Source organism: Rhipicephalus sanguineus, chromosome 5 (assembly GCF_013339695.2).
Source record: "Rhipicephalus sanguineus isolate Rsan-2018 chromosome 5, BIME_Rsan_1.4, whole genome shotgun sequence".
Taxonomy (NCBI): Eukaryota; Metazoa; Arthropoda; class Arachnida; order Ixodida; family Ixodidae; genus Rhipicephalus; species Rhipicephalus sanguineus.
Window position 1 is genome coordinate 11863863 of NC_051180.1, and position 14747 is coordinate 11878609.

The following is a 14747-nucleotide window of genomic DNA, read 5'->3' on the forward strand; positions in this document are numbered from 1 at the left end:
GGTGTGCTGCTGCCCTAACCAGCCGGCCAATAGAAACTTCCGTGCGAAAATTTAAACGGACTCAGCCAACTCAACGCCTCAACGCCTCAACGCTCATGCAGCTCATGCTTCTTCTGTGATCGCAGTGCGCGCACTGCGCTTGTGCCCGTTAGTACCGAGTACTGTTTGTACAAGGCTGGTACTATCAGTCATTGCTAGTCTTCTGTAGTTACAGAGCCCCCGTTTAGCCGTTCATCACCTTGTGTTCACTTACGGAGCTACTTTCAACAGCCTGTGGTGAGTCTTCAACCCAGAGATGCCAAAGTCATCTTTTGCTAGCGCATCTTACACTTACGGGGTCCCCCACGTTGCCTCATCATTAATGTTATTTGTCTTTATTACGTTTCCTTTTTCCCGGCGCAAGGACGCTTCATGCGCGACGTAGCATTCCTAGCCAGCCGTTGACGTTGTTTTGTTTACTTTGCAGTTCCTTGCTCGGATATGGGTGACAAAGAAAATCAGGTAATCAAGCACACTACTAGGCACATTTGTTGCGTCTTCAATGTAATATTACTTCCATGCGTGTCATGTGTTGTTACTGATCGCCGTAATTGTTGTAAACTGGCGCCGATAGTAGCGGTTGGGTCGGTTCTCATGACGGCCTCTTCCGTTACAGCCTCAAAACTCGACTGCTGCTGACGGTAGCTCGCAAGCAAAGACCGATGATGCCTCAAAGAAGAAAAGGCAAGCTCCTTCAACCTTGTAGAACTGGAACTTTCATGATTAAGCAGCGATTATTGCGATATGTGCAGGCTACTGGCACGTGTTCGACTAAATGTCATTATTCACAGGGCGAGCGCGGAGTGGCGCCTGCAGGATTTCGAAATAGGAAGGCCGCTGGGCAAAGGAAAGTTCGGAAATGTGTACCTAGCACGGGAGAAGAAGAGCAAGTTTGTTATTGCCCTCAAGGTAGGCACAGCTATCGCAACCGTTTCCTTTATGGCGAACAAGCGGCGGCTTCACCGCGCGCTGCTTATCTCTGCGCCGCAGTCATTGCAGTGGATATTTGTCTGTAGTTTTCAGAGGCTCCAACGATGGGGACATGCAGTTTGCACGAATAAGAACCCGAAATCTGATTTTTCACAGCACTCGTAAGTTATTACTGTCGCTGAAGCAGACAAGGCCGGAAAAATTGTTTTAGTGTGTGTCAAACAGACTAAGGTAACGTTCAGTAAATAGCAGTTCAATCGTGATGTACCGCATAACAACAGTTTACTAAACAGTGCTTAACATAAGTGATATGATATACATGCACAGAAACTATACTATGTAGCTACTCTATTTAACTTAATTTTGAGTGCCTTTACTGGCTCAGCGCATACAAATGCCCTTCTACTGAATGCTACAAAACAAGAACTGTAGACAGCTATGGTGTGCTGTGTTCACACCGTCTGCATTGCTAACCTGGCACCCAAATAGGACTGTTCTGCTTCCTCATTGTTATGGCTGGACATCGGAGCATATCCTTGTAAAACTTTCAGTTCGCGTCTACCGTTTAGTATCATAACGATGCATACTGCTCATCCGTTGATGCTGTGGAACTCGTCAATGTTGCCCGCAATGCCATCGTGTATTAGAAATTCAACACCATACTATTTCTTGTTGGAGATCTTTCTGTAACAGAGGATGTGGCTATTTGAATTTACCAATTTCATTGGCCTAGGTTTGTCCTTTGTCCATCAAACACTGTAGGGCCTCAAAATCTATTTTTACGTGTAAAGCAAGGGCCCCTAGTACTGTGAACTAGTCATTAAAGAAAGCTGCAGCACTTTAATTCATTATATGCGCTAGTGATGAGAAAACATTTTCTTCAGTTAAGAAAGGGAGTGGACGATTGCTCTGCGTATTTCTGATGGCTGCTGACCTTCTATCCTGACAGGTCATGTTCAAGTCCCAGCTGCAGAGTAACAATGTTGAACACCAGCTACAAAGGGAAATTGAAATCCAATCACACCTCAGGTTTGTCTTTCACATTGCTCTTGTTTGTTTGGTTCGGTTAGATCTGCTATTTACTTGTCATGCAGCAGACTGAAAGATACTTTCTCTTTGTGCAGGCACCCACATATCCTGAGGCTATATGGGTATTTCCATGATGACACTAGAGTATATCTTATCCTTGAGTATGCTCCCAAAGGAGAATTGTACAAAGAACTCACCAAGGCCAAGATGTTTGATGACAAGAAGTCTGCAAGTGTAAGTCTTCCGATTGCAGTACAATCCTCAACCCTAACTGCCTGTGTAAACACAGTTCTAATTGATTACTTGCACAGAAATTCATTGCAGTTGCTATATTAGAAAACCACAAGCCAACTGATGGGGCTCCCAGTAGCTTGATCCATTTGTGTCTTGATGGCTCTGTCAAAGCCATAAATTCTAGTTATTGAGGTGACAGTAGTATGTTACTAATTTTATGATGTTGCATGGAAGCTAATAGAACTCATTTAGCATTTGCAATACGTTTTGTTGGGCTAGTTGGTTCATGACTTCTGAAGGAAAAAATTGTAGCGCAAAACAACACACGGACGTCTTTTTGTCACAGCAAGCCAAGAATGGCAGGGCCATTACCATCAAGTAGCGCCAGTCCCGTCCTCTCTGTCTGTCCGTGTGTTGCTTTGCGCTACAATTTTTTCCTTCAGAACTCGTTTAGCATTTGTGCAATTTATTATTCCATAGTGTTCACACTAGACCACATGTGCCAGTTGCACTTTCACAAACACACTGGAACACCAGCCATACCCCTGCTCACTTCAGCTTCAATACTCGGATGCTTCTTGTAAAGGCGTGCGAACACATTTTCTTGTCAAGGCCTGTACCTCCTGCATTGGCTGAGCAGCTACAGCATAACACTGCTAATCATAAGTTCGTGGTTCTGTTTCCAACCACATTTCAAAAGGGCCAAAATGCAGGAACTCTTGGGTACTTAGGTGGACATTGGAAGAACCCCGCATCGTTGAAATTAGTCCTACGCTGTGCTTTGCCTTGTAATCAAATTATGGATTGGCATGTAATGTCTGCATTGGCAGTAAACCTTGCCTCCTGGAAGCGTAGCAACAAGACAGTTCTATTTTTTTTCTAACATGTCCAGTAACAAACCAATGAATCTTGCATGCAAACATGCAGCGCTGCACTTTCCCCTGGTGACAAACTTTGGCGACGGGGCACGCTTGCCAGCAAACGTTCATTGGAATGTGAAGGCGTTGTGTGGAATTGTACCTTTTCCCAAACCTTATATTCTGCGGTGATCGGTTGGGACATGTTAACGCGCATACTGTTGAACCTTTGGCAAGCATTTCACAAGGATATTAGTCTTCAACCTGCAGCAGAAGCCCAAAAACTCACACTCAAACTCCGTAGTGTGTGAATGCAAACCAGTTTGTACATATCCATAGTTAAAAACAGAGCAAGATAAACACCCAAACTCGGTGCCCAATTGCAGACAAAAGTGATTGAGCAGCTTTTTTTCTTTACAAATAAAACATTTAACTATATTAATTGCAATATTGAAAGATTCAAAACCATAATATTGTAAATTCTATCATTTTTATGAATCTCTGTCTATTTGCATAGAGGTGAAGTATCACCTTCAAGATTGGCGCCTAGAAACTGGTTGGGGGTGTTTGCGAAGCTCTGACACAGACCAATTTCCAATTTGTTCTTGAGAAACTAGGCAAGCAACGATGCCAAGTGATACTTCGAAAAATGTCGTGACAATAACGTGGGAACTTTCTGCAATATTCGAATACGAACAGAGCTGCCATAAGCGCAAAATCTATCTTAAACAGAAAATGCCTGCCTGGTGACACGCTTTCAGTAACAAACAACGTAAGAAACTGCAGACTTACTCAATGTCTCAAGCCTAACAGGGGTGCAACAGACGAAATAGGATTTGTAGCAATTTTTGGAGCAGCAAAATGTTGCTTTTGGAGCACAAAAACCCAAATTTAGAGCAGGTTACGAAAAAAACCTGAATTTTTAGCACGAAATCCCAAATTTGGAGCAGGCGAACTTTTACAAAGGCGAACTTTTGTAAAAAAAAAAAAAACGTGCAAAAACAAAAAAAAAACGTACAAACCAATAAACATCAGCTAACTTGTGCATAGTGCACATGAACACTGCTATTTCAATAAAAGCAGTGTGTTGAGCCACCCCACAGTGCGAACAATGACTAAGTCCACATTAACAGTTGCAGGGTCTGTCGAATAATTCGACAGCAACTGTAAATGCTAATGTGGACCTGCGAACCTGGCAACCTCGAAATTCAGGAGATTCGTAAAGCAGGAGCAAGTGGGGGTGGAGAAAAAAGAAGACTGGCGTACATTTTTGTCTGTTTTCAAGGCCGCAGAAACGCCGTACGCAGCAGCTCCAAATGATTGCCAATAATTTTTTAGACGTCGGCGATCATACTAGTACTCATCATTTCATGGCGCATGCACGAATGAGTCATTAAGGTACAAAATGTACTGTGTCCCTGACAGCTAGTACTAAAGGCTCCTTCTAAATCTCGGTACGCTTTTCCGCAGGACACTAGTGTGTTGCGGCAAAACTGGCTTAAAAAACGTTCTCGATGCAATAAAACAAGCAGCAGGAAATTTGAGAACCACTGTCCTTTTTTATTGCGATAGCAATTATATGGACACTGTCGACGGGTTTTTGACGTCATGTTCAGTGTTCCATATAAAATCTAAATTGATAACATCCCCCGGCGCGTAGTATGTTCTACCGCGGGTAAAAGCGCGCGAGTGCAGGCGACGAACGCGGCTGAAGCAGAGATCAAACGAGCCAGCGTATCTCCGTGGCTCAGAGGGCACATGCGATAACCACTCCGCTCGGGAGGACTGCCATCGAAGCAGAGAGGAAACGCCCCGCCCGTCTTGAACAAGCATGAAAAGACGTGAGGGGGGGGGAGGGATGTCGCTCGAGTAGCAACATCTTTGAAATTTGATTCTAAAGGCGTGGTCGCGATTGCTGGCGCGCGCGCTATCTCGGCAGCCATCAGGGGGCGGCTCGTATACCCCTCTACATGCTGCGCTCTCAATGCGAAGACACTGTACAGAAAGAGCATCTTTCCCTAGAGCGGCCGTATTCTCTAACACTAATGTTTTGTAGAGGTATGCGAGATCGGATACAAACGAGTTTGCTGCCAACCTCACTTCGTATAACATTACAATTTGTTGCTATCGCGTTCATTGCTTCGTTCTTGTGGTGAAACTGTTACTTTTTTCTTTTCTTTCACGGGGGGTTAGGGTTAGGGTCTGCGCATCTGTATTGGATGATGATGCCCACACTGCAGATGACCAACGTGGCCTCCATTTCTCGCTAAAATTTGCGCAACTGAGAAATTTTGAAGCTGGTCAGGCATTTTGGCGCAGCGTGGCACAATTTCAACAAATTTCGCAGTTTTGGCGCAGCTGTTGCATCCCTGGCCTAAGCATGATGACAGAACGTTAGCACGCATTGAAAGAAATTGGGAAGCCTGCACGCCAATTGCTGGCCTAAAACAGCCAGAAAACTCTTTGTGATGCTGACATCTGTCACAAAAGCCATTCAGATACATGGCAGTAGCAGATAATAATGAAACTGGCATGCTTTCATCGGGGCCCTTTGGCTGGCATTGCAAGGGGGTCATGCAAGTTTGTAAAAAGTTCCATTCAAAAGATTCTTAGCTTCCCAGACGGCATCTTGAAGCTTCCAGTGATTAACAAAAATTTGGACTGGTGGCCTTTAAATGCAATAAACTTATCGAAATTAGCCTTGAAATAAAGCTTTGTCTTAATGCTTTGCCTTGCTTATGTCCACAGTGCTGTGACTAGCCGTCTCTGCAGCATTATTCTTCGTGCAGTGATGGTCTTTCTTTTTCATTTTTTTCCCCCCTCGAACAGTACATCTATCAAGTCTGTGATGCCCTGAAGTACTGCCACAGCAAAAAGGTCATACATCGAGACATAAAACCAGAAAACATCCTTATTGGCGCCAACGGTATGCTCAAGATTGCAGACTTTGGTTGGTCTGTACATGCCCCATCATCAAGGTGTGTTCTTCATTTCATTTACTTTGGGCCCAAACTGTGGCTTGGACTGTATGCCTAATTGTTTACACGCAGCCTTTAAAAAGACACTAAAATGCAACAGTGAATCGGTTAGAGTGATTATCCAAGAAATGTACTTCCATGAATTTCACTATCGTATGTTGGTTAATAAAAAAGAAAATGAAGACCAGCCTCCAAAGTTTCATTTTTAAATTTCGCGCTCATATCCCTGCACGCAAATGTCAGCATGACGTCATATATTTTGAAGTGTTTTGTATTTTGGTCACATTGGCTCAACAAAATTTCCTGAAACTTGGTACATTAAGCCCCTGTTAGCTGGCAACGTACTCCATTTTTACCGCTTGTGAACTATGTAGGCTTCAGCAGACGCCCTAGAAATCTATGACGCCACGGCAAGTTGGTGTAGGAACTTCAGTATGGCGACACCACCTGCATTTTTCTTTTAGCGTGTTGTCTCGCTTACCAGCCGTCTTCTTGTGTTAAGAGTTGTGCTTTTTGTGTTGTGAAAGGGTAATTTACCCGAGTGTACTGTACAGATTGTTTTTTTTTTTTTCTGTTTAGTGTCCCTTTAAATTTCCCCAAGTGCCAAATGACGGCCTTACAGTCGTCTGGGAGAAGCTATACAAAGCACATATCGTCGCATATTCAACTGAATGCATACACAAGTTCTTCACTGTGCAAGGCAATCGAGGGCTCGATCTCTGACGCATGCTTGCGACAGTTGACATGGATTGCTTTGACAATTTCCTGTTGCGTCTCCCTCCTGTGACCGTACAATATGGTGGTGTTGGCAAATCGGGGGACACGTTCACAATTACCGTATTGGTGTGACAGGTTTGAGCTAGCTTGGCCTTTAAGGCAATTGTAGTACATATTCTCACAGGCACAGATTAGTGCGGCACGGTCTGCTCAATATACACATGGTTGTAGGAAAGTGAAACTGAATAACCACTGATGTGGCATGGGACAGAACTGTTCAAGTCTCACTTGGCAGCCACTTTTTCTTAGCCTTTTGGCTTCATTATTCACAGTCAATGTTGGCACAAAGCCTACCCAACTTGTTGGGATGCAGAAATTAAAACCTGAATGTTAAAGCAAGGAGTTACCCTCTTAAGGCAGTGGGCCAGTACATGTGCATAGAAAGGCGCACCGCTAGCAGTGTTGTACGGAACGGCGTTCCAAGGAACCACGTTCCTTTTTAGAGGAACGCCACCGTTCCATTGAGGATCGGTGAAACGGTAACTCGTTACGTTTGCGTAGGAACGGCATAGAGAATGGCGTTCCTTCTGTAAAAGTTCCTCAGCATTGAACAGGCGCCCGCACACAGCACATCATGCAGAACAGGGTGGATGGGCGACCGCGTGAGGCGTAAGAATCTACCGCTCGCCTGTCACTTGACTATGCTGCATCCTGGTTTTCACTTTAAGGCGCCCGCCGGGGGCGCAGGAAAGCGCGCGATGTCAAGACCGACCACGCGCAGGAGGAACAGCTGATTTTTTTTTTTTTTTTCTTTTTGTCTGAGCCAGTCTGACAGCAATCACGGGCCGTTCTTAAGTGGAGAACTTGTACTTGACATTCGAGAATCATCGAACCCCATTGTAAGGCTGCCGCCAGGAAAGGGCACGCAATTTTTTTACCTCGGCGACCTTTTTGTTCTGCCAACTCAAAAGCAGCTTTTGTGTGTGAGGGGGGGAGGGGCGCTGCGTATTTGGGCAATTCTGCTGCGCGTCCCCATGGCCTTGTCAGCATAGGGAAAAGTGGGGGAGCCGACTTACTGTAGTCAAGGCGTTTACGCATGGTTTCGTGGAGTTTTCGAACAGCGTGAATAATCGTCACGAATCTGGTGTTTGACGCGCGTGGGACACAGGAGCCAATCAGAACGCCAGAGGCCGCAGAAAATGAGTGAAGCACCGATCTGCAACTTTTATTATAGTTCAGTTCAACAGCCGCCGCACTGATGTCTGTCATGCAATAAACGATGCGCGTACATACAGCGCCATAGCTCGACAAACTCACTCATGAGTCCATTCACTGAGACTCACTCAGACTCAGATCGAGCCGGGAGTCTGAGTGAGTCCGGGTGAGTGATATTTTGGGGAGCTGGAGTCCGAGTGAGTCCAATTAAGAAAAATTTTAGTGAGCCTGCATCCGAGTGAGTCTAGTTAAGGAAACTTTTGGTGAGTCCGAGTCCAAGTGAGCCCTAAGGGCAAAATATATTTCTTGAGTGAGTCTGAGTGAGCTCCATATTTTTTGCCGACCTATGGTTCTATCTACTAGACTTTAGCATTACAATAAGCCTTATATCACATCTAGACTCACGCCGACTAACACTTACTTCAACGCACTAGCGTTCATACGCCCGATCAATATTTATTGATCAGAGGAGTGAGTTAAGGAGGGGGGGAGGTCACAGCACCTTATTCCCTCAAACTCTTTCAAGGGGAGTTCTTGGTAAAACAATCTCGTTCGAGTCATATGCTTCAATGAAAATGTCCTTACTGGATTGCAACCACTGATAACTCGTATTTGAAGGTACGAGATCAAAAGGAACCAAGTAGAGCACCGATTATGCGAAATATTGGTGTTAAACACCATTTACAGCGTGTTCGAAAATGCCATTTATATGCTAATGGACTCATGAGTCGACTCACTCAGACTCGGATAGAGCCGTGAGTCCGAGTGAGTAATATTTTGGTGAGTTTGAGTACGAGTGAGTCCGGCTGAAAAATATTTCAGTGAGTCTAAGTACGAGTGAGTCCGGTTGAAGAAAATTTTGTTGAGTCTAAGTGAGCTCTAAGGGCAAAATATATTTCATGAGTGACTCTGAGTGAGCTCCAGGTTTTTTGCCGACCTATGTCCAGCGCTACATTCTTGTTGCGCGCGCTGAGCCTGCCCTCGCCCCTACGACCACGGTGGACTTGTCCCTATTTGTGTAGAACATGGCAGTACCCTCAAGCACTTCATGGAATGGCTCTTCAATATTGCCAACGAAGTGCTGACAAGAAAACAGGTTCCTCAGTCGGATACCAACATCGATATGTGACTCTTGCTGAGTGCGAACAAGGGACTTTTAAAGATGCGAATATGTATCCTAGACATTATTTTCTACTCACACTGCGGTATTCAATCAGCACTCATTAAATGCCTATGTGTTGTTCTTTTCGATGTGGTTTCCTGTGCAAGAAACTTATAAGCGCAGTATTATGACGGCGCATTTGATGACTGACGTGGGTAGTCCATGTGCTGAACTTGTAATAGACAAGCACAAAAGTTGCAGTTAGGCATGTCTGTAGTATGGCCGGTGGTCTCTAAAAAATGCATCTAGGAGCGTTTCTTTAAATTCATTTTATCTACATATAAGCTACTGCCGGCGATGTCAAATTTGTAAAATATATGTAGCTCGATGTTAGCTTTAAATTGCTCCCCTTATTTCGCCTCGAGGTTATCCGGCACTATATTTTGATTGAAAATTCAAATGCAACGTAAAAGTAACGACACGTTCCAATTTTCGAAAAGTAACTGGAACGCGTTCCTTTCTCATTGAGAAACCTATAACGGGAACTCGTTCCAAGATTGGAAAGGAACGAGCCTTCGTTCCTGTTTTAGAGGAATGTGTACAACGCTGACCGCTAGTTTCATATACTCATTTTGCTCAAAAGCCTGCTCTGCCTCCCTGCTGCCCTTAGGAGGAAGCCTTTCCTTTGGAAAGCAGTCTCTCTCAATTTGTCTGCCTCTGCACTGAGCCTGTCAACCGTTACACAGGGTCATCATTTTTCATCTCGGAACAGAAACAATACAGCGCTATATCATTTTCTTTACTTGCTTTGTACAATCCAAGCTATAAGTCAACAGTGACTTCACTGACCCCAAGTCGTGCTTCCAACGAAGTGGCTTGTGGAGAACACCCCCAACAAGTTGGGGAATTGGATGCAGCACTTGCTCATGCACTCGGACATGAACTCTAAGCCACTGGGATAGCTAGGAACCAAATCTGCAACCTCGTGCTTACTAGCAAAGTGCCATAGCTGCTTAGTCATTGTGGCACATTGACATTGAAAACTGAGCAGTGCAATGCATGGATTGCTTACCCTGCAGGCGCGCCACCATGTGTGGCACCATGGACTATCTTCCGCCAGAGATGATCGAAAACAGTGTCTACGATGAAAAAGTGGACCTCTGGGCCGTTGGTATCCTGATCTACGAGTTCCTTGTAGGTAGGCCCCCATTTGAGGCAAACACTACTGCAGCGACGTACGACCGAATTCGCCGTGTGGACCTTCGGTTTCCAGCTCACGTCTCGGATGATGCCAAGGATCTTATTTCCAGGGTGAGTATTCATGTCGTATATCTTGCCCTTTTGTTCTTTAATTGTTGCACGATACCAAGAGATGAAGGATGCAGCCGAGGACTGTAGAAGGTTAGATGGGATGATGAAATTAAGAAACTTGCAGGTAAAAAAAAATGGAAACGGCTTGCGGAGGATGGGGTAATTTGGATATCATTCGAAAAGGCCTTTGGCCTGCAGTGTACATTAAAAAAAGAAAAAAAGGCTTATAAATGTTGATGTCTTCTCCATACGTACCAAGCTGCATATAACAAACCTACAAGCTGTGAAAATGTCTTAGACAAGAATACTGCTAAAGTTAGGTGTAATACTACCATATGTTATGTAACACAAAATAAAATGCATTAATAAAGCCCAATTTAACAAAAATGTAAGACGTCTACCTCCACTATGGGTGTGCTAATGCAGACAATACCTCATGCGTAGTTTCCTCTAGTCATTGCTACGAATAGCAGAAAGGCGTTTGGGGTTGTTCAGTCAATCAGCCTTTTACATTTCCCTGTGCTGCTATCTGCCATTTTGGTAGGGACCGAGACGACCGGTACGGCCAGAACAAAAGCCACCGAGGTCGTACGGCGTTTCGCGACTTTTCCGCTAGGGGAAGGGCGCCGTGGCATTGTGAAAAAGGCGGATTAGAACCTCTAAGGAATTTGTTTTTGGACTGCCCATTGCCGTTCCATTCAAGCGCACATTGCTTCCTCCCTAAAGTCCATGAACTTCACTTTTCTTCCTCTTTCTTTTTTTTTTTTTTTCAGCTACTGAAAAAGGATCCTAAGCAGAGGCCAACCATTGAAGAAGTTATGGCGCATCCTTGGGTCACAAGCAATCTGGAACCTAGCTTGTAATTGTATAATATTAATAGACTTGTATAAGAGTTTAAATTGGAGTATTTCCTAATCTAAAATCTGCAAAGTTTACAGGAGTTTTAGGTTAGCTATCTACAGAGATTTAGAGTAGGAAATACTTTGAAAATTTAAACTCTGCGTGTACATATTTGTGCTTTTTTTTTTTTCATTTTGTGACATCGCAGGTATCCATTGGCCATGGCTGAGCAGCCTGATGTGCTAGGACGCTACTTTGAATAAATGCACTCCTCTCTCTCTCTTTTTTTTTTCTTCCAAACTTTGCTGCTCCCATGGCATTTTATAGTTTTAATAGTGTTTTACCTGTACGACCTGTCACAAAATCTGATGTGTTGCTATTCATTTGAAGCCCTGCTGTAAGGTCCTTGGGCAATTATAGCACGGTGGCGACAATAAAGAATTGTGATGCAAAAAAAAAGTGTTGTGTAGCAAGCAGCCAGTTGGCAAGTTGCCTAATCGGTGACTGCCTCTTGGCAACTGTAGATATCCTTGGCTTCAAGGGCTATGTTCGAAGTTCAAGAAGAAAATTAATGTATGGACGGCCAACACCACCGAAGCTTCCCAATCTGCCCACATTAGCTCCGATAATTTGGACCATGTTTGTGGCCTTATCAAATATATGTGCCACCAGGGAATTGCATGCTCCCTGATTTAAAGCGTTTGGCCACGGCCACATGCTGGAAAATTTGGACTAAGTTCGGAGAATCCACTCGGAATTTAATAATGGAGTTCAAGCAAAAGGGCCAGGGCCAACTGTGGGAGCAGGACACGAACTCTGAGCATGAGCAGCGTTCCCGAGCTTGAGCACCGATGATGGCCCAGTAGCGTTCCTCTTCGCTGCAATATATATATATATATATATATATATATATATATATATATATACACACACACACACATATATACTAGGGGTGTGCGGATATTAGAGTTTCAAATTCTAATTAAATAATTCGATTATACTTTCGAAGAACTAGTGTTCGAAGTTTCTAATAATTTGACAGGACGAATATCTAAAACATGACAAAGGCCAATGGTGAAACTTTAAGGTGGGGTGGCAAAAACTAACGCTATCGTTACAATAGGCCTTTCATTAAAACTTTCACTGATATCCTGGCTCAAAAGTGAGCGCATGTTTATCTGAAAGGAGATTGTCATTTCCGCAAGTAAAAAAAAAGACATGAGAAAACCGTCAAGCCCTTCACAACTTCGCTTCTGAAACGAAGGCATGGCCTTCTTGCGTAGTTCGGTCGTGTACGCCGCAAGTGCCATAAAACGTTCCAACTTTGGCCCGCAATACCCTCGGTAATGGGCTTCACCTGTGAAAATTTGTTCACGCTGTGCAGTCACCACACCACTTGTTCGGAAACTCCCATCCTTCTGGCGCACAGTTAAAACGCTGCTGTAAACAGGGGCCCAAAGATTTTTGGGCCCAGTGCACTCATGACGATGAAGTACAACATTACCGTTGTCAGATAAGCCGTAAACACCGTAACATCACGGTGAGAGAGCCTGAAGCCAGATCACGTGGAACAGCTTGCGTTTCTGCATGACAATTTGTAGTCTTTCAGTAGCAGTCGCTCACCGCACAATGTTCTCGAGGACATCAGCAGATTTCATTTCTTTCTTCTTTCTTTCAATTTTCAATAACAGCTCTTGTATTCGATATTCGATATTTTTGACCAATATTCGGCACTATTAAATTCGAAATAAAATTTCACTATTAGCACACCCCTAATGCGTATTTTCCCAACTAAGCCGCCAATGCCAGCACTTTCCTGAATGATGACCTATGCCATGAAGGGTCTCTGCGACATTTTAAGTGACTGCATTATTTAGCACTGGAATGTGTGTAGTAATGAATACCAAGAATGCAAAAAGAATGATGAAAGTTAGTGCATGAAAACTGCAGTTATTAGTCTTCAAAGTTCAAAACTCGAGCAGACGACGGCAAGAAACATTCCCTTTCACATTTCACTCTCCTGCTGACGTCAGTGGTAGGCCTCATGGTGGCCTTCACACAGTACCTCGCCACTGCTCTTTTTGACGGTGTTGCTACCATGGCTACGATGAATCACGTGCGTCGGCTAGCAGATGCTCCCATAGTTTGTTGTGTAGTGCACGCAATGATTTTGGATGACCTAACAGACCTCAAGTGCGAGCTCTTGCGATAGAGTGATGCACTGCATGTTGTGGTGTATGAGGTCGCGCCATTGCAAATTGGAAGTGCATTGCTGAGCCTCACGCAACGCGAGGGTGACCTCAAGGACACGGACGAAACACTACTGCCCAATGACATGGAAGGCGTTGGTTGGTAAGCGTTCAGAATTTTTCTTTTTTCGTTGACAGCATTGTGCCGAACTGAGCGTTGCATATTTTGCAGCTGTCGGTGTGGCTGATGTCGCCCGATGCCGCAAAAAGCAAAACGTGTGAGAATATCGTGTGATTACCATTCCCGCCAGTTGCCTTGCTCAGTAATACGGCATAGCTACCACCATATGATTATTACATGCTACTTGTCGCGTCAAGCCAATCAAAAACCCACGGCCTTTGTCGTCACTGCCACATGACGAAACGTCACTTCACATAAGGAAAATAGACAATGTCTGTCACTGTAGTCCGAAATCAAGGTAGTTTACCCGGCGAAATAAAATAACAGCTTAGCTTTCAGCGTTGCCACTTGCGCAACTATGTAGGTGCATTCCACAGTACCAGAAGAAGCAATGAAAACAACATGCTTAATTTGAGTTTCAGGGCCCCTTTACTTTGTAGTGGGTTGCACCATAATATAAAATCAGTATCTGATCGATGCGTTGAGGAACTTATCATTGACACTAGAAGAATATCTTGCTAAATTCTGCAGCTTTAAATATTTCATTGCTGACAATTGGCAATTCAAATCATAATATTAATTAGCTATAGCATCCACGAATGTTACCCTATAGAACGTAATGGAAATATCCACCCGCTACTCTGCCGATCCCCTGCATTGGGTATGAGCCATGGTCGGAGGACAACATCAACAACCATCCAATTAACCAGGAAAGCTGCATGCGTCTCTGCCACAGGAATTGGCACACTCATAGATTGATTTATTGACCACACAGGCTTCAAGAACCACAGCAGAATCGAGTCACAATGGTATGAAATCCACCATTTTTTTCCGTTTAGGGGCAGTCGGGTTCACTACATCTTATTGCATACAGCGCTTGAGCTCAGCAGAGTGTGATGTCAGCTCCGGTCCTCCCTTCAATGGAGCACCTGATCGGTGGTCAATTACCAACACAACATAGATACTTCAATTCTATAAGATGAAGTTGCCATGATCTGATGCATGCATGAGGTATGCATTGATAACTCCATATCAAAACTTTAACGGCAATTAATTCACCGTTCTTGTCAGAAGCGGGTCATGTAGCTAGCACAGATATATTGGATGGTTTGTTTTGCTGAGCGT

The 14747-nt window shown here is 44.2% G+C and overlaps 1 protein-coding gene across 1 annotated transcript; it reads left to right on the forward strand.

Moving 5' to 3' along the window:
* Positions 1 to 67: 67 nt before the first annotated feature.
* LOC119393217 (aurora kinase A) lies at positions 68 to 11699 on the forward strand. The gene is made up of 9 exons (XM_049416143.1): positions 68 to 276; positions 467 to 501; positions 656 to 723; positions 831 to 948; positions 1919 to 1998; positions 2094 to 2232; positions 5919 to 6067; positions 10181 to 10412; positions 11186 to 11699. The coding sequence occupies exons 2-9, from the start codon at positions 481 to 483 to the stop codon at positions 11273 to 11275; spliced, it is 897 nt and encodes a 298-aa protein (XP_049272100.1). The 5' UTR covers positions 68 to 276; positions 467 to 480; the 3' UTR covers positions 11276 to 11699.
* Positions 11700 to 14747: the final 3048 nt, after the last annotated feature.